We start from the raw sequence: 17,917 nt of genomic DNA, 5'->3' as shown, positions 1-17,917 counted from the left end.
GGCGCGGTGGCTCGGTCGCCCCCGGCCCGGCCCGGCCCGGCCCGGCCGAGGGCCCAGGCGTCCGGCCGGCGCCGTGCCCTGCAGATGGCGGTGGTGCTCCGAGGAGGATGCGGAGCCCTTCCCCGCCCTCCCTCCTCCCCGCCGGGCTGCGCTGGGGGCCCGCAGGGCGTGTGCGAGCCGAGCCGAGCCGAGCCGGGCCGGGCCGAGCCGGGCCAGCGCTGCACCGGCACCGGCGCGATGTGAGCGCCGCCCGCACCATGGCCCGGCAGAGAGGTAGCGGGGGGCGAGGGGTGCAGGAGGAGCGGGGGTAGCGGGGGGGGCGAGCCTGCAAAAAGGGGAGAACAGGGCGAGAGCGTGCGCGAAGGGATGCAGCGGGGCGCGAGCGTGCAAAGGGGGTGAGAGCAGGGCGGGTGTGTGCCAAGCGGGTGCGGCTGGCGTGTGGGCGCGCCAAAAAGGTGAAAACAGGGCGAGGGCGTGCGCGAAGGCGGGGGCGGCAGGGGTGCGAGGGTGGGTGAAAGGGGTGCGAGGGGGTAAAAAGGTGAAAACGGGGGAGGAGCGAGCGCAAAGGGGGTGTGCAGGGGGTGGGAGGGTGCCCAGGGAGGGTGCAGTGGGGTGTGAGCGTGCAAGAGGGTGCAGACGGCGGGAGCGCTCGCCAAGGGGGTGCAGGAGGGGTGAAAGGGAAAGGGGGTGCATGGGAAGAGGGGGGAGAGCGGGGCGCAGGGAAGGGGTGTGAGGATGGCATGTGCGAAGCGGGGCTGTGGGGATGGGCAGGGGTTCCTGGGAGGAAGGGGTGGGGGGGGGGCGTCTGTGCGAGGCGGCAGGGGACAAGGTGTGGGTGTAAGAGCGCGGAGAAGCGTGCACGGGGTGCCCGGGCACCGGGTGCCCCCCCGCAAGGCAGGCTGCGGTGCTACCCCAGCACGGTGCCGTGGCAGGGTGCAGGCGCTGGGACACCCCAGCTTCTCCCACGGCCCTGCCAGCACCCTGCCTGGCAGCAGCAAGGGGCACGTTGGGGGTGGAGCGGCCACCGGGGAAATGCCCCCGTCCCCGCAGCGAGGGGCCCCGAGAGGCCGAGAGGCCGAGCGGTCACGCTGCCGAGAGGAGGGACTCCAGGCTCTGCCACGGCCTCGCGTCGAGCCTCATCCTCTGAGTCATCGGGCGCTTGGCGAGCGCAGCCCCGAGCGCTGGAGCTCGGCCGCCCGCCGCGGGGCTGCCTGGGCCGCGGGTGCCCCGGGGCCGCGGGTGCAGGGCCCGGGCTCCGCGCCTGCCCGCGGTGCGGAGGGCGAGCCCTCGCCTCGGCGGCATGCCGGCCAGGCAGCGTGGCATCCGGGGCGCCCGCGGCCGTGCCCTGCCTCCGGATGCAGCGCCAGCGGGGCCGTGGCCTGCGGGGACCGGGGCGCTTTGCTAGGAGACGCGCGTGTGTGTTTGGGGGGCGTTTTCCTTCCCCGGCTCCCTCTCACCATGGAGACTAAGGCAGCTGTTTTTAATCTCCGCTGCATTTGCTTGGCCCCAGCAGCCTGCGGCTGGCGGGGTGTCAGGGGCGAGCTGCAGACCCCGCCGCGCTGGGCGCGGGCACCGCTCCGCGGGCGACGGGGCCACCCAGCACCCCAGGCGCCGCTGCCCCTGCTGCCGGTGCGGGCTGGCCGGCGGGGATGCGGGCGCTGGGGCTTGCCGCGGCGGGGGGAGCCTGGGGGAGGTCAGGAGAGCACAAGATGCAGATAGAGGGCTAGGGGGAGCGGATGGACGGAGATGTCATAGCCGAGGAATTCGGCCTGGGTGGAGGAGAGGAGAAAGGGAGGGGAGAGGAAGAGCCAGGCACACCGGGCACGGGCAGCGGGGGCCATTCCCAGGCCCCCCCAGCCTCTCCGCTCTTGCACTCTGCCCACGGCTCATCTCCTGCCAGCCCTTGTGCCCAGCCTCCCCCACCAGCATCCCGGGAAGCGCCAGGAGTTAGTCCCCCCCTTCCCTCCCCAGTTTCCAGGGATATCCAGATGTTTGGGCCCAGCTCCGGCATTGCTCAGCCTCGCTGCCCTGCCAGATGTTTTCGCTCCCCCCGGGCAGGGACAGTGCGTATGCGCTCCCTGGCCGGCCAGCCCTGCCCAGGATGTCAGGCTTCCTAGGTCAGCTCCGGCAGGCGCGAGCCCGGGGGAGGACACCGTTCCTGCGTGCTCAGCAGCTCCGCACGGGCTTCTCCCATGTCCCTTGCGACACACGTGGGACCAGCTGGCACCCATGCACCCACGTGGTGCACGCTCGTGGGTGCTTCCTCCTGCACCCATGAGCAGAGCAGGGTGCTCCCCTGGCCAGCCTCGCTGGGGCCCCTCTGCTTCCCCGGGGGCCTCGCGATGTTTGTCTCCTGTTAGTGACGGGTCTGGAAGGGCTTTGCAGGGGCGTCACGTCTGCGCTGCCCGGATGCATCCCGGCTGTAGGGATGCAGAGGGAGCGCGGCGATGCCAGCCTGGCTCGGGGTGCCGGGCTGCAGCCTGGGGTGTTTTGGGGCTCGCCCTGGCGGGACAGGAGGAAGGCGATGGCCAGGGCTTCGCTGCAGTTGTCTCGATGCTGGGCCTTTTCCAGGCGGGAAATTGCAGCTTAGTGTAGGGGGAAGGCAAGGAGGGACTCTCCGAGCTGAGCACGGTGGCTGGGGGGGACGGCACGGAGGGAAGGGCCGGCCTGGCCCCGCGCCAGGAGGCAGTGGGTTTCGACAGCGGGTCTGCAACGTTTTATCACAGCTGGGAGCAGGGAGCAGAGCCCGGAGCGGCCGGAGAAGAGCGATGCAAACCACTTCCAGATGCATGGCAGGAAGGAGCCGGGGAGAGGCGGGCAGCGGCCCGGGGGGGGCCAGGCGGCCAGGGGGCTTCGGCCCCATCCCCGCTCCCCGCGCGGCTGCTGGAGGTGCCGGGGGCTGTGCCGGCGCAGGGAGGGGGCATGCACCGGGCCGGGCCGGGGCTGTGCGCGGGGCTCTCTGCTGCCACGCGCGCCTCGAGCGCAGGAAATGCCTGCCCGGACGCAAAGCAGACGCGGCCGCCGTGCGAGACGGAGGGCCCCTTTCCCCAGGCCCTGCAGCCCTTCGGGTCTCTCCCCCTCCTCGGCGGGGGCCGCGGGATGGCGCCGGGGGCGAGGGGGCACAATGCAGTTCCTTGTCCCGCTCCGCCGCGATTGCTCGGCGGGGCCAGGGCTCCCCGGCTGGGGCTGATGCTGGAGCGGGGAGCCCGCTGCCCCAGGCCCTTGCTGGGGCCCGAGGTGCTCCCTGCCCTCGGGAGGGGGCAGCGGGGGCATGCTCAGCATTTTTGGCACGCCCCGGAGCAGCCTTCATCAGCTGTTTCCATCCGCCCTTCCTCCTCCTCCTCCTCCCCCTCCTCCCCGCTGCAGCGGGCACGCAGGGTGCTGGCGAAGGAGCCGTGCTTTCGGCCGCCCCCGCGGCCGGCCGGGGCGACGGGCCTCAGCTCCCTTCTCCCGCTGCCCCCGGAGCCGGCGCGGCGCAGCCGGCCCCCGACCGGGAACAAGCCGGCTCTGTGCATGCACACAGAGGGGCCTTGAGTGCCGCGGGGCCTCGGTCCCCCCCGCGGCCGCCCTGCCCCGGGCATCCCCAGTCCCATCAATAACGGGATTGTGTGGGGCACCGGGGCAGGTGGCGGGCAGCGGGGGCACGGCCGGCCGGCACGGGGCAGGAGCCGCCACCGCTGCGGTCCCTGCTCCTCGGCTCTGCAGAGCTTTGGCACAGGAGCCCCCGTCGCCTCCGTCCCCGCTTCGGCCGGTCTCCTCGCCAGCAGCCGAAGGAGGAGCGGGGGGCAGGGGCAGGATCGCATCCCTGCCTGGGTCTCGTCAGCGGTGGCCTCGAGGGGACACGTCCGTGTGCCCTGCAGATCTGGACAAGCTGCTCTCGGACCTGCGGTCCTTCCTGCTCATCCTGGACCGGGAGAACCTCAGCGCCGTGGCCCAGGCCAAGAAGAAGTCGGTGGCCGACCTCCTCTCCAGGCTCCAGAGCCCTCCGTGTGAGCACGTGGCCAGAGGGGCGCAGGGGTGGCCTGGGCAGGGTGCGATGGGAGCTGACCCCCCTCGGAGCACGAGGACCCCTGCCTCTCCCTGCCGCCTTTCATCCCAATTTCTGCCAGCTCAAAGCCCTGGGCTGGTAGTTTTAGACCAGCCCAGATGGGTTGGCGGGGAGGGGGTGCCCTGCTGGGTCAGTGCTGGTGCACGGCGGGGTGCTAGGAGCAGGACAGCCTCAAGCTGCCGGGCTGTGACTCCGTTGTCCCCCCGCAGCGGAGGACGCCGAGTACATGATCATGCGCTGCCTCGCGCCTTCCTCGGGGACCGGCAGCCTGCAGGGCCGGGCCAGCCTGGGCCCCCGGCCAGGTGAGTGGCCGCGCTGCGGGCAGTGGTGTCTCACCTGGGGACGCCCAGCTCTGCGCCCATGCTGCGGAGTGGGGAAGGGCTACTCATAATCCTGCTTTTCCCCCCAGGATCCAGGACTCCGGATGCGCTGGGAGGGAGAGCATGCGAGTGCCCCCCGGCCAGACCCCCGAGCTCACCTGCTGGAGTAAGGGCGGGTGGCACGGGGCCGGGAGGGTGCCAGGGCGTGAGAGAGGGGGACCCGGCGGAGATCCCTGCGCTGCAGCCTCGCTCGCGCCAAGAGTGCCGAACAGGGAGCGCAGAGGGCCCGGCCGGGCCAGGAATGTTCCCATGCTGCCTGCCAGCTCCGGGGAGTGCTGGCGTCCGAGCCGCCCCGCCGGCAGCCTCTCGGGGACCCGGCTCCGTTTGTCCCCCAGGATGTCCCCATGCGGCTGCCACAAGTGCAGCTGGTGCGGAGGGGATGGAGGGCACATGCTCAGGTCACCGAGGGGACGGGGGCTGGGGACAGCGCTCTGCCTTGCCCCCTCCCTGGCTGCCACCTGGGACAGAGCCAGTGCGTGGCCGGGGGCCGTGGGAGCAGGGCCCTCGGCCAGGCAGGGTGCGTGGTCCGGCCGCGAGCTCCAGGAGGAGCTGGAGGGGCCCCGGGGTGGGCAGCAGCGCCCACCTCCTCCCGCTTGCCCTGCGCCCAGCGGGAGCCGCGGGCTGGGCTGAGCGAGCCCTGGCTCCGCAGCCATCCTGGTGCTGCCCTCGGTCTGCCCCGGGGGCCCGCCGCGACGCCCGCCCTTGCAGGCACCAGGAGCAAAAGGCTGGGCAGCATCCCTGCTGCTGGCACGGGGCTGGCTGCGAGGGGGCAAATGCCGCCACGGGCAGGGACCGAGGCAGCCGGAGGGGATGCACCCCGTGGGGCGCTGCCTTCTGAGCGCCCCTTCTCTCCCCAGAGCAACGGGCCGGGCGTCCTGCCGTACCCCCAGAGCCCGCCGGCCGATGACTCCTACGAGGAAGCTGAGCCTGTCAGCCCGGGAGGGCACGTCGACTCCGGTGAGCACCCCGATGTGCCCAGTCCCCGGCACCCCCGTGCGCCCAGTGCCCTGACGCTGCCCCTTTGCCCCGGCTAGCAGGCGGTGCCGACAGCGACAGCAGCCACTACGAGTCATACGGGGAGGATGAGGAGTGCGTGAAGGACCGTGCCCACTACCTGCGGTGGCCGCCGGCTGCAGGCCCCGACGCGGACCCCCCAGCCCGCCCCGAGGCCCAGCTCTGCGGTTTCCTCTGGAGGAAGCGCTGGCTGGGGCAGTGGGCGAAGCAGCTCTTCATCGTCAGGGAGCACGTGCTGCTGGTGAGAGCCCGGCCGCAGGCAGGGCACGGAGGGAGGCAGCGGGTCCCCCAGCCCCACGCCGCCTCCTCTCCCGGGGTTCGTCCTTGAACCCGTCCCCTGCACCGTCCCAGCCTGCACCCCTAAATCCCCGACCCCACCAATTGCCCCCATCCCCTGCTCTGCGCCCCAGCAGCCCGCTCGCCCGGGGCACGCTCCCGTCCCCGTGCCGGCAGCCCGCCGCTCACGCACCCCCTGCCTCCGCAGTGCTTCAAGTGTGCCAAGGACCTGCAGCCGGTGCTGGAGCTGGACCTGCGGGGCTGCCGCGTGGCCTACAAGGCCAAGCCCGGCAAGAAGATGCAGCACGAGCTGAAGGTGACGGGGACGGCCGGCGAGGCCCTGGTCATCGGCTTCCAGAGCCGGCAGCAGGCCGAGGACTGGAGGAAGGTTTGGAGGTGTCACAGCCTGGCAGAGCTCTGCAGGGGTGGGAGGGAGGGGGGCACGGAGAAACGGGGGCGCAGCCCTCCTGGGGCGGCCGCGTCCATCGCCCGCTGCCTTCCCGCTCCCGCGGCGCTTGGAGCCGCGCTGTGCCCCGGGGAGCGGGAGCCCGGGGCAGCGACGCTCCCTCTCCCTCGGCAGGTGATCGAAGAAGTCAGCAGCAATTCTCCGAGCGGGCTGGCAGCCCACAGCCTCCCGGCGTCGCCTTCCTCGCGGCCCGGCAGGGTGAGTCGCTAGTCTCCGTCTGGGAAACTGAGGCACGGTGGCGCGCAGGGGGCTCCAAACCCCCGTGGGGACGGGGATGGGACGGCTCAGCCTGCCTCTCTCCTTTTGCAGGCTGCCGGCCCGCGGCTCAGCTCGGACTCGGACTCGGACCGCTCACCGCGGAGCCCTGCCCACGGCCCCCCGCCCGGGGAGGATGCTCCCGGCGGGGATGGGGAGCGGGGGCGGCCCCGTGGGGCGGCCCGCGGCGGGGAGCCCGGGGGCGACACGGCGGGGCCGGGGGGCTTCCTGGCGGTGCGGCTGAGCGGGCGCTGGCAGCGGCTGTGGTGCGCGGTGCGGCAGGGCGCCCTGCGCATGTTCGCCGAGCCCGGCGGCGCCCAGCGCCCCGTGTGCGCCGTGCCGCTGGAGGGCTGCGAGGTGACGCCGGGGGCCGCCGCCGCCGCCACCCCCCAGCGCCTCCGCATCCACATCGCCCAGCGGGGCAAGGAGCTCGCTGTGCTGGAGGTGAGCGGCCGTCCTCGTCCTCCACCGGGTCCTGTGCACCCCCTGCCCGGGGGGGCCTGCCCCTGGGGCCCCCCCGAGCCCGTCCCCCTCCTCCCGCCTGCCAGACCCGCTCGGACGAGGAGAGGGAGGCCTGGCTGAAGACCCTGCGGGCCAGGGGAGGAGCGGAGCCCGCCTGTGACCGGACCTGCGCGGAAACGCCGAGGCTGGGGGACGCCAGCAGCGCCCCGGCTGCAGGGTAAGGAGGCAGCGCCGGCCGCGGGGCGTCCGTGGGGCTGCCTCGGCCTGCCCGCGGCTCCCGGGGGGCCGCGCCGCCGCCCTGGGGCTGCTGGCGCTGACGGGGTGGCCTCTGCTCCTGCTTGCAGCGGGCTGCTGCTGCGCCGCTTCCCAACCCCCAACGCCTACATGGACGACCCCTTCGGGCAGCTCCCGCCAGCCACGTCCCCCGGCCCCGTCTACTCCAACGCGGAGCGGCTGCAGCAGCTGGTAACCGCCGCCGATGCCTCCGGCCGCCCCGGGCTGTGAGCGGGTCGCGGGGCCGGCCGGCGAGGGCGAGGGCAGCTGGCTCTCCGTCTGCTTGCTGATGGGCTTCTCTCGGGCTTCCTTCTGCAGCAGCAGAGCCTGGACCGTGCAGCCCACAGGCAGCACAGGAGACCCCTGTCCGCCGTGCCCACCGGTGCCTACAGCAACGCTCCAGGCAGTGCTGTGCCATCGCAAGCAGGTGAGGAGGGTCCAGTGTCCTGCGGGGCATGGGTGCACCCCATGCAAACCGGCCCTGCGTGCTGGGCTCAGCACGTCCCGGGAGAGGATGTGATGTCCAAGAGCACCGTGTCATGGCTACTCTTTCCTCTGCCCTTCCTCCTCCAGCATCCGCTGCGCCTCGCCTGGGCAAGGCTGCCAGCCAGCAGCGGGCGGAGGTGAGCCCGGAGCTCAAGAACAGGGATTTCTTCCGGTCCCAGCGCACGCTGACGCTGCCCGAGAGCAAAGGGGCTCGGGACGGCTTGGATTTCCTCATCGGTAGGACTGCAACGGGCGAGACGTGCCAGGGTTGGTGCAGGGGTGCCTCTCCCTGGCCCGCGCAGCCAGCGGGGCTGGCGCCGGGGCAGAGGGGTGCCGCGGGCCTCGCAGGCTCCCCGCTGCCCTTGCAGGGAAGAGAGCCTTCCCCAAGCTGGAGGAGAAGGTGGGGCAGCTGGAGAGGGCCTGCCGCATGAAGACCAGGCTGAAAGCCGGCTCCGAGATGAACCTGCTGGCCCTCGGCAAGTCGCTCAAGGGCCACATAGCCGCCACCACGAGCTCGGCCGGCTCCGAGGTAGGAGGGCCGCGGTGACAAGGTCCGGGGCGTGCATGGCCTGGGGAGGGCTGCGTAGGGCCTTTTGCCGGGTAGGAAGCTGCATGGGTGTAAAGGGGGGCTAGAAAGGCAGCGGAGTCTCTGTCCATTGCTCATCGGGGTTAGGGAGAGCAGGCATCGCCCTCTGACCTCTCCCCGCCCTGGTTTTGCTCTCAGGGCTCTTTCCTCACGCCGCTCCTGAAGCGCACGGCCTCCACGAAGAGCGCCCTGAAGCGAGCTCCCTCCGTGGTCATCATCGAAAAGGGGAAGGTGCTGCAGAAGAGAAAGGTACGGCTGGGAGCGGGCAGGCAGCGAGCAGCGCAGCCTGGGAAACTAGGGACGGTCGCAAGCGGGCAGAGTTAAGGTGACTTGGGTGCAGCACGAGGTCACAAGAGGTCCTGCCAGAAGCTGCCCTGACTCTGCTGCTTTCCAGGAGTGGGAGATGAAGTCTGCCATGTGACCAGCCCCTGGTGCCAGTGCCGCGTCCCCAAGGGCAGGATCCGCCACGCACACGTACCCTGCCGGTCTGGGCGTCTCTCAGCACAACATTAACGCTGCACGTGGATCGTGCAGGACCAACTTGGTATCTGTTTTCTAACCATTGGTATCAAATGCTATAACTGCGTGTATCTATTTTTTATATGTATTATATATATATATATAAACTTCCTGCCTGTGGGTTTGCAGTTTCTCTGCAATGGCGCTGAAGGGAGGGCAGCCCTTTGCAGGCCCGCTGCCTTCTCCCCCTCCCCGACCCTAGCTCAGGACTGCTCCCAGCAGCTTTGCGCTTTGGGCCCAGTTTTCCAGCTGCAACCGCATCTGCCACCAGCTCTGCCCTGGTGCAGATCCTGCCGAAAATGGTGCCCAGGCAGCGTTTTCCCAGGACACCCGAGGATCAAGCCACCAGGGGCAGATGCAGAAGGGCAGCGGCTCTGGAAGGAGAGGGGCTGTCAGGTGTGAGTTTACCTGTTGGAGGATGAAGGGGGCACCTTGTTTCTGTGCCCCGGCCCACAATAGCAACAGGCTGGTGTCCTGCCACGGCCTCGTGCCCGCAGCAGGGCCGGAAGAGACTGCTGGCACCGGGGCTGGCGCTGGGCCTTTTCGGCACCCGGCCTGCTTTCCATGGGCTCTCTTCAGCAGGCTGCAGCCCTGGGCTGCTTAAAAGCAGCTGGGTTGTGTTTGTTGTTGTTTGTTTTTAATTGTGGAAACATTTTGTAAGGATTAAAAAAACCAAACAAACCTGGCTTCTACCAGATTGCATCGCGGGAAGAGGTGAGCTGGGCCGTGCCCCTGAGCAGTGGGCCCCTAACCTGCAGGAGAGCGGTTGTTTTCTGTCTTTCCCTACGCAAAGGAGCATGTCACAGTGGTGCTCTTATTCATGTCTGCGTGGTGTGTGCGGGCGTCTCTCCCTGTCCCGGTGTGAGGTGTGCAGGGGATGTCCCTGTCCCGGTGTGAGGTGTGCGCAGGGGTCTCTCCCTGTCCTGGTGTGAGGTGTGCATGGGGGTCTCTCTATTTCCTGGTGCCAGGTGTGTGCAGGGGTCTCTCCCCATCCCGGTGCCAGGTGTGCAGGGGTCTCTCCCCATCCTGGTGTGAGGTGTGCAGGGGTCTCTCCCCATCCCGGTGCCAGGTGTGTGCAGGGGGGGGTCTCTCCCCATCCTGGTGCCAGGTGCGCGCAGGGGTCTCTCCCCGTCCTGGTGCCAGGTGTGCAGGGGGATCTCCCCACTCTAGTGCCAGGTGCGTGCAGGGGTCTCTCCCCGTCCCGGTGCCAGGTGCGCAGGGGTCTCTCCCCACTCTAGTGCCAGGTGCACACAGGGGTCTCTCCCCGTCCCGGTGCCAGGTGCGCAGGGGGATCTCCCTGTCCCGCTGGGCGCCACGGTTGCACCCGCGGATCTTTTCGGCCCCATGGCTCTCCCTCCCTCCCTTCCTCCCTCCCTCCCTCCGCCCCCTCCAGCGCCGCGGTCGAGCCGAGCCGAGCCGAGCCGACCTGCCGGGGGAGGCGCCGCGGCCGGGCCGCCCTCCCCGCACGGCGCCGGGCGGAGCCAGCGCCGCGGGGCCGGGCCGGGCCGGGCGCAGGAAGCGGCTCCGGGGCCGGTACCGGTACCAGGGCCCGGGCGGGCGCAGCCATGCTGAGCCGCCTGGGCGCGCTGCTGCAGCAGGCGGTGGAGGCGGTGAGCGGGGCCGGGGACGCGCGGGGCCGGGACACGCGTGGGCCGGGCGGGGCCGGGGCCGGGCGCTCCGGGCGCCCCTGACCGCGGCCCCGGTGTGCGCAGCGGGAGCCCAGCGTGGACCTGCTGGAGGCCTTCACCGAGCACTGGAAGGGCATCACTGGCTACTACCTGGAGGCCACGGGTGAGTGGGGCACCGGCCCCGAGAGGGGGCCCTGGGCCTTACAACAAGGGCCCGTGGCCGGGGAACAGGGTCGTGTGCCCTAGGAGAAGGATCCCGGGCTCTAAGGTAGGTGCCGGTGGCCCGGGGACGGGGTTCCCGCGCCCCGGGACAGGGTCCCGTGGCCCGGGGACGGGGTTCCCGCACCGCAGCAGGGCACAGGGCCCACCAGCGCTGATTTTGCGGGCTCACCTTGCTGCAGCAAAGCCTTCGCCTTGCTCCCCGAGGTGGGTGTGCTGGGTGTACAGGGCCTCAGTATGGGACAGCCCTGGGGGGGACGCAGCCCTGCCTGGCCCCAGTCCCCTGCACCCTGATTGTGGTCCCCAGGGAGACCCGGGGGTTTGAGTTGGTGCAGACGCTCCGGAGAGGCTGCAGCGTTCTCCAGGCTGGGGTAGGTCTCTCTCCAGGTGCACACTGCCGTCCCGGTGGCGCACTAAAAACAGAGCCTTGACTGCTTCACATCCTTTCCCCAGGAGGAATTTGACCCCTGGGCCGTGCTGGAGGCTTTCCCGAGCCAGCACTGCATGTCGCAGCCTGCCGGGAAACCCCTGCAGCCCCCGCAGGGGCTCAGCCCCAGCCCGGGTCGTAGGGCAGCTAAGTAGGCCCAGAGCAGAGGAAACAACCCCTTGCCCTGCTGAGACTCCACTGTAATGTTGCCATCTAGCGTCACCAGCATTAACGGCCTTTGTTTATCGGGAACTCCCGGCCCAAAACATTTTGGGTGTTGCATGCCAGAAACGGCGCCCAGCGATCGGCACCCAGAGGACGGGGCAGGTGGGGAGCAGTGGGCACGAGGACATGCCGCAGCACTCAGGCACTTTCTAACCCCAATGCACGCCGGGTTTGCTCTTCCTTCCCGAGCCCGTCTGCAGCCCCGTGCGTGGGGATGCGCGCCAGGGTTCGGAGGAGACCCCCGCAGCTCTCGCGAATGCCCGCGCTGTGTTTGCCAGATGAGAGCACCCCAGCCAAGGAGACCGACATCCCCTGGCGCCTCAAACAGATGCTGGACATCTTGGTGTACGAAGAAAAGCAGCGGCCGGCGGGGGAGGCCGGGCCATGCTTGGAGTACCTGCTGCAGCACAAGATCCTGGAGACCCTCAGCACGCTGGGCAAAGCAGAGGTACATGCGCGTCCCCTGGGGAAAGCTGTCCTTGCGGGTTAGCCCCCCAAAACCCTCCGTGCTGCAAGCGCCGAGGGCCTTTTGCAGCGTCCCTTTCCCATGGCATGTGGTAATGCTCAGCACTTTTAGTTTTGAAGGTCTTATATTTGGGTGATAGGAGTTTGTAGAGTCTGGCACGGTATTTTTGTGAGATTTTTGGAGTGACGGTGCCCACCTGTGTCCTTGAGGGGGCTGGATTGCTTGGTGTACGTGCTCCGTCCTGCCTCTGCTGGGATTATTCCTCCTGCTCGGTGCACAGGCTTTTGGATGTCTCCTGCATCTCTTAAATGGGTGTTTATGTGAAGGGTATTTCTCAGCTGTGCAGATTGCAGTGGGAGTTTACACCACTGGCACATCAGTCCTGTGATTTGCAGGACAGTGTGTTTTTAAAAAGACACCTCTCAAAGTAAGTACAACCTAAAAATAGCCAGCTCTCGCAGGCTCTGTTACTAATAATACTGTGGCACCCTATAAATAACCTTTTATTCAAACATAGGAAAATGGTAACGGTAGAAATATTCCTCTTCATTTTGTGTTTTGGAAGCACACACTGGCCCTCTTGTTGCTGTGAGGGTTTGCTTGTTTGGGGTGCTGGGTTTTAATTCCCTGGTGATAGCGCTCCAGGAATAGCACAGCGTTTGGAAAGGAGAAGATAATCCCCCTGCCGTTTCTCTGCAGGAGGGCTGGGGAGCTCAGTTCAGACATCTTCTGGCAAGTCCTTGCCCTCAGCAAGGCTCCAGGTTGCCTGGCAGATTGAGGACAATTGCAAGGGTATCGGGTGTGTAAACAGGTCAGTGGGGCTCGCTGACGTCTCTGCTCTCCTTCCTTTCAGTATCCCCCCGGGATGAGGCAGCAAGTGCTCCTCTTCTTCAGCAGGGTCCTGGGGCAGGTGCAGCATCCCCTGCTGCACTACCTGAACGTGCACCGGCCGGTCCAGGTGAGCACCCACAAACGGGTGGGGAGGGTGCACGGTTACGGCTGCGCTCGGCACGCCGCAGCTCAGAGCACCCTGGGCCGGGGCTGCGTGCTGGGGCTGGTCGCGATGTTCCTGCAGAGGCTGATTCACCCACCCCTGCTCCTCCTGGGGCCGCTGGTGCCAGTGCTGGGGGAGGAAAAAACGCTGGCCTCGCCCTGCCAAACCCGACAGGGGCGCCAGGCATCCGGGGCGCGCAGTACGGCACAGCTCCCGTGCCCATGCCATGCCCCAGCTCCCCACTCGCCCGCAGAAGTTGCTCCAGCTCGGCAGCGATGCCCTGGGCTCCGGCACGGAGAAGGAGGAGGTGCAGTTCGCCGCCGTCCTGTGCACAAAGATCAAGCAGGATCCCGCCCTGCTGACGTACATCCTGGAGGTGAGGAGTCCCTGTCTGGGCCCGCTGGCGTTCCCGGGGTGGCTTCCCATGCCGTGGGCACCTCTAGGCCAGTGTGGGTCTACAGGATTGTCCCTATTGCTCTGCAGACTTTGTGATGTTGCTGGTCTCAGGGCTGGGTTTGGCCTGTTTAGTTGAGTCTTTTCATGTGCTTTGTGTTCCCTGGGCTCCAGCCCTAGGGATGAATGGGAGGAAGGCTGTGGATATGATGCTTTACTGCTCCTCTTCTCTTCACCAGGGCAAGAGTCTCCTGAATGGGAAGAGTCCAAAGGTGCTGCTTGTCGGCCCCGAAGGAGAGGGTGGAGAGCATCCACAGGGAGCTGCAGCCGGCGTCCCCCCGGCTTTCCCAGCCGGGAGCTCGCCTGCAGCTGAGCCTTCCCCGCCGCGGAGGGAGAGCAACCTCATCACCTCCTTGCTGGGACTGTCCAAGAGCCAGGTAGGGGGTGAGGGCCAGCCCCGTGGGGAGGGCGGATGCATGCGGTTGCCTGACGCTGCCTCTCTCCTCTTCCTCTCGCAGAAGAGCCGGGTTGCGCTGAAAGCCCGGGAAAACCTGCTCTTCCTCGTGGGGCTTGCCCAGGAGGCTGCCGCTGCCTATCTGGTGCAGCACAGCGCCCTGTGCCAGCTGGTGACGGAGCACCTCTGTGACCTGTACGGCGCCATGCCCGCCTGCACAGACCCCGCTGACATCCTCGCCCTGGAGAGAGCCAGCTGGAGGTACGGCAAGGGTTGCCCAAGCCCGTCGTGCCAATGGGGAGCTCGGGCCCAGCTCCAGCCCTGCCAAAGCCCATGTCCGCGTGCCCCGTGCAGGTCGCAGGGAGATGCTGGCGGTGATGGTGCCTTCCCGGGGAAGGAGAGCCTGGTGGCGTTCTTCAGCTGGCTGGATTACCTGGACGAGCTCGTGACGGGCGCACACCCAGTAAGGAGCACTGAGCCGGACGGCTCCCACGCACACGGGGAGCCCGCTTGCATGTGCCGGAGCTGAGGCTCTCCGGTCACCCGCAGGTCGTTGCGGATGCCGTCACCGAGGCCGTGTGTGAAAAGCTTTTCCGGGGGATCCTGCAGCCGCAGCTCCTGCAGATGTGAGTGTGCTGGGGGCAGTCCCGTGGGGCTCACCATCCTGCAGAGCGGGCTGTGGGCATGGTCGGGGGCCAGGGCAAATCAGCTCTTGCAGCCTCTCTTGCAGCTCCCCTGCATCCTGACAGTGCCGGCGCCCCAGAGCTGTGGCTCTCAGCATGGCACCGTGCTGTATTAGCTGCATATTCCCAGGAAGGGATGTGAATCTCACCAGCCTGGCATGAAGTATCTGAGCCAGCTGGAGAAGTGGAGCAGGGCATGAAGTAGCAGCTGGGAGAGAGTTTCTCTGGCCATGGTGCAGCAGATACCATTTGGTGCCACGGCTCCTGGGTTCTCCTCCCGACTAGCTTGCTTCGCCCTCGTCTGCACCTCTGTTTCCCCCTGCGCAGCTAAGGGAGCGTTCTCACCCCTATGCAGAGCAGGGCTGGGCTGCTTCAGAGCATCCCCCTTCGCAGCATCCATCGCGTACGCTGTCCCTGGCAGGTCCGAGCTCACCATCCTCACGGCTACGGCCATGCTGACCGGCATAGTGCGGCAGATCCGGGCGCCCGCCCTGCTTCGCGGCCTCGTGCTCTTCCTGCTGGGGCCGGAGCGGCAGCCCGAAGCCCCGGGGGCCTGCCCGCACCTCCTGCGCGCCCAGCTCATAGAGCACTGCAACCACCTGTCCGACGAGGTGAGCCTGCTCCCGCTGCCCCTGCAGCTGGTTCCCTGCTGCTGCTGCCGCCAGGCTCAGCACCCGCCTCTGCCCCTGCAGATCAGCTTGGCCAGCCTGCAGCTCTTCGATGAGCTCCTGCGGAAACCCGACGAGCACGTGGCCTACAGCCTGGTGCTGAGGAACCTGGAGGCGCGTGGCTACGTCCAGCGCGGTCCGCCGGCCCCGGAGGAGCGCGGCAGCCACGAGCCCGAGCTCGACGAGGACGCGCTGTGAGCGGGGCGAGGTTGGGCTGCAGCAGGCTGGGGGCCCGTGGCTCCTGCCGGATTAACCCTGCTTTCCCGGATCCACAGGGAGCTGGAGGAGGATCCTTATTTCACTGATGGATTCCCGGACAGCGGCTTCCAGCCGGCGGAAAAGCCTCCACTTGCCTCCCTGCGGGGCTCATCCCGCTCGGACGGGCAGGGGCACATGAACGAGGTTGTCAGCAGGTAGGGCTCAGCCGTCTGCCACGTGGGAGCAGGAGCCCTGGCAGGGCGGGCTGCATCGCCCCGCTCATGTCCCTTCCCTGTCCCCTCCTCGGCGTCTGCTCCTCTTCCAGCTTCCTGTGCCTGGTGCCCGAAGAGGCCAAGACCTCCTCCTGCGTGGAAGAAGCTGGGTACGACACCTACGTGCACGATGCCCTGGGGATGGTGAGTAGCTGTTAGGGGGGGCCGTGGGCACCGGCCACATTCGCGCCCTCCCCGGCTCTCGCCCACCGCAGCCTCTTGCTGCCCGTCCACCAGGTCCAGGCATGCCGCACTAACGCAGCCGCGTGGGGCTGGCCGCCGGCGCCCCGGCCCCTCGACGCCTGCCAGCCCGAAGCGGCATTTTACGAGGGACACTTCCTCAAGGTGCTCTTTGACCGGATGACCCAGATCCTGGACCAGGTAAGGTGCTGAGGCTAGCCTGCCTGAGGTCAGGAGTAAGAGGGTGCCTAGGACTTACCTGGCTCCAGAAGTCCAGCCGGGCTCTCTAGGGAGCTGTAATAAGATACACCCTTTGCACAAGGGGTCCTGCCAACACCACTCCTCCCTACTTAGCAAGAAAGCCCAGAAGCCTTTGGGTCCCTTAGAAGAGCCTGAGCAGAGCTGAGCCTCCCCTTGCTCAGGCTGACGTCCCATTGCGGAGCCCACGCCAGCTGTCCCCCCCTCCCCGTGAGGAGCAGGACCAGCAGCCCCTGATCTCTGCCGAGATCCTCCTGTAACCTCAGCCTGGATTGGTGGGAGCCTTTCTGAGAATGTTCCCAGGAGGTGGCAGTTCGCTAGCAACTCTGCCCTCAATAAAACAGCTCTCCTGGATTGCAGCCATCCTTTGTCTTAGCCAGGGTCTATTTGAATAGAGGATGCCTTGCTATTGTTAGCCTTGCACCCCCGGAGCCTGGAAATGCAGCTGACCTAGGACTCATGTCGGAGGGTGGGGGGGGAGCCCTGCATGGGTTGGAGCCCTCCATTGAAGGGGTCCCAGCTGTGCCACTGGGGCAAGGAGGTCTTGCTCAGGTTTGCAAGGCTGAGCACGGGTCCATCCTCCCTGAGGTACCCCTGGACCGCAGATAACTGGTGAAGCTGCCGAGAGCATCAGCACGAGCTGCTGGACTGCCAGGCACTGGCCATGTTGGTAGACAGACGTGTTCTGCTCATGTCTCCTGAGCTCCTGGGTGGTGGGAATGGGCTGAAATCCTGGTGGGGGCATGGCGTGGGGAGCTGGCCCCAGGCTGGCTGCTGCTGAGCATCTTGTGTGTGTTCTAGCCCTACAGCCTGAACTTGCAGGTGACCTCGGTGCTGTCCCGCCTGGCTGCCTTCCCCCATCCCCACCTGCACGAGTACCTGCTGGACCCCTACCTGAACCTAACGCCTGGCTGCCGCTCGCTCTTCTCTGTCCTTGTCCGGGTGAGGTGACTGGGTGTGGGGGGGGAGGAACGCCCCTCAGTCACTGGGAGTGACCCTTCCCCCCCGGGTGCCTCGGCTAGGTGATGGGGGAGCTCATGCAGAGGATCCAGCGTGTGCCGCAGTTCAGGGCCAAGCTGCTCCTGGTGCGCAGGCAGCTGATGGGGCTGGTGCCTGGAGAGCAGTAAGTGGTGTCCTGCTATGGGGGGGGGGGGGGTGCATGCTTGGGGTGGGAGGGGTGTGTGCCCTGCAGCTGTGCCCGGCTTGCTTCCCTGCAGGCTCGACCATGGGATGCTGTTCAAGGGTGTCGTGGTGCTGGAGGAGTTCTGCAAGGAGCTGGCTGCCATCGCCTTGGTGAAGGTCCCGCTGGAGGGGCCTGCCTGAGGCTGGCTGCTGCCCAGCACCTGCTCCCTGTGGTGTGACCTCCTTGGCTGGGCTGCGGTGGCCTCTGGGGACATTGTGTCTTGAGGGGTGGCAATCCTGGGGCCAGTGCCAAGCAGTGGTGAAGCTGATGTGAAGCAGCTGGGATGCTGGCCTGGCTGTGTGGCCCCCTCCTGGCATTGCACAGGGGACGGTGGCTCCCTTAGGGTGCAGGCAGCTGGTGAGGCAGCAATCCCAGTGGCACCCTGAGGGGTCCCTGCCTACCTAGTGTGGCACCTCCGCAAACTGGGCAGGGCTAGGATGGGGCCCGGCCTCCTTTGGACGGCAGTAGTGGCAGAGGAAAGGGGGTAGAGCGGCTGTTGAAGGCCAGCTCTGTTGCAGGTCAGTGGGAGGTGGTGCCCTGCTGGAGGAGTGTCCTCCTGGGGTGGGACTTGCTGATTTTGTATTAATTAGAGGTGGGGAAATGTTGTGGTAATGGTTTTGGCAATACTCGGAGGTGGTGTGGGCAGGGTGCTGGTTGCCTGTGACAAGTGACTGTAGCAGAGGTGGGTGAAGTCACAGTGATACTGTGTCTTCTGTGGCGAGGTGTTGCTTTTGTGGGTATGGAGGGGGTGGTGGGTGTGAACTTTGTTGCAATAAAGGTGTTTGGTTTTTTTCTAAAATTGTGTCCATTTTTCTGCTGCATGGTGGAAGGGAAGGGAGGGAAGGAAGGAAGGATTCCCAACCACTGCTCTCTCCCTTGAGCCCTCCCGTCCCAGGCAGGACAC

General features: G+C 67.5%; 2 protein-coding genes across 5 annotated transcripts; both read left to right on the top strand.

Moving 5' to 3' along the window:
• The first annotated feature begins 157 nt into the window (after nucleotides 1–157).
• LOC104153588 (actin filament-associated protein 1-like 2) lies at nucleotides 158–9,430 on the top strand. The gene is made up of 17 exons (XM_068920886.1): nucleotides 158–273; nucleotides 3,861–3,989; nucleotides 4,258–4,350; nucleotides 4,458–4,534; nucleotides 5,286–5,385; nucleotides 5,463–5,683; nucleotides 5,927–6,106; nucleotides 6,299–6,393; nucleotides 6,514–6,579; nucleotides 6,655–6,883; nucleotides 6,988–7,118; nucleotides 7,246–7,366; nucleotides 7,493–7,601; nucleotides 7,748–7,897; nucleotides 8,029–8,189; nucleotides 8,385–8,495; nucleotides 8,641–9,430. Exons 1-17 carry the CDS (start codon nucleotides 258–260, stop codon nucleotides 8,665–8,667), a joined length of 2,016 nt encoding a protein of 671 aa, XP_068776987.1. The 5' UTR covers nucleotides 158–257; the 3' UTR covers nucleotides 8,668–9,430.
• Nucleotides 9,431–10,247: 817 nt separating this feature from the next.
• On the top strand, nucleotides 10,248–17,809 carry FHIP2B (FHF complex subunit HOOK interacting protein 2B). 4 transcript variants are annotated; one of them, XM_068920708.1, is made up of 17 exons: nucleotides 10,248–10,375; nucleotides 10,478–10,556; nucleotides 11,543–11,712; nucleotides 12,584–12,688; nucleotides 12,978–13,100; nucleotides 13,357–13,554; nucleotides 13,636–13,832; nucleotides 13,926–14,034; nucleotides 14,121–14,197; nucleotides 14,676–14,865; nucleotides 14,947–15,116; nucleotides 15,198–15,335; nucleotides 15,446–15,536; nucleotides 15,630–15,773; nucleotides 16,632–16,772; nucleotides 16,853–16,953; nucleotides 17,048–17,809. In XM_068920708.1, exons 1-17 carry the CDS (start codon nucleotides 10,331–10,333, stop codon nucleotides 17,151–17,153), a joined length of 2,184 nt encoding a protein of 727 aa, XP_068776809.1. In that variant the 5' UTR covers nucleotides 10,248–10,330; the 3' UTR covers nucleotides 17,154–17,809. The 4 variants fall into 4 exon arrangements, with proteins under 4 accessions (XP_068776809.1, XP_068776807.1, XP_068776811.1 ...); XM_068920706.1 differs by having other exon boundaries at nucleotides 12,960–13,100; XM_068920710.1 differs by lacking the exon at nucleotides 10,478–10,556 and having other exon boundaries at nucleotides 10,249–10,375.
• Nucleotides 17,810–17,917: the final 108 nt, after the last annotated feature.

Source organism: Struthio camelus, chromosome 27 (genome assembly GCF_040807025.1).
Source record: "Struthio camelus isolate bStrCam1 chromosome 27, bStrCam1.hap1, whole genome shotgun sequence".
In the NCBI taxonomy this organism is placed as follows: Eukaryota; Metazoa; Chordata; class Aves; order Struthioniformes; family Struthionidae; genus Struthio; species Struthio camelus.
The sequence above is the reverse complement of the archived record's forward strand: the minus strand, read 5'-3'. Positions and strand labels throughout refer to the sequence as shown.

What these genes read in the sequence shown, in the direction of transcription:
- LOC104153588 (XM_068920886.1), top strand. An exon ending in AGGAGCTCGCTGTGCTGGAG is followed by an intron (nt 6,884 to 6,987) that starts GTGAGCGGCCGT and finishes CCCGCCTGCCAG; the next exon opens with ACCCGCTCGGACGAGGAGAG. An exon ending in TGCTGTGCCATCGCAAGCAG is followed by an intron (nt 7,602 to 7,747) that starts GTGAGGAGGGTC and finishes TTCCTCCTCCAG; the next exon opens with CATCCGCTGCGCCTCGCCTG.
- FHIP2B (XM_068920706.1), top strand. Translation starts at nt 10,331, where the DNA reads ATGCTGAGCCGCCTGGGCGCGCTGCTGCAGCAGGCGGTGGAGGCG. An exon ending in TCTTCTCTGTCCTTGTCCGG is followed by an intron (nt 16,773 to 16,852) that starts GTGAGGTGACTG and finishes TGCCTCGGCTAG; the next exon opens with GTGATGGGGGAGCTCATGCA. An exon ending in GGGCTGGTGCCTGGAGAGCA is followed by an intron (nt 16,954 to 17,047) that starts GTAAGTGGTGTC and finishes GCTTCCCTGCAG; the next exon opens with GCTCGACCATGGGATGCTGT.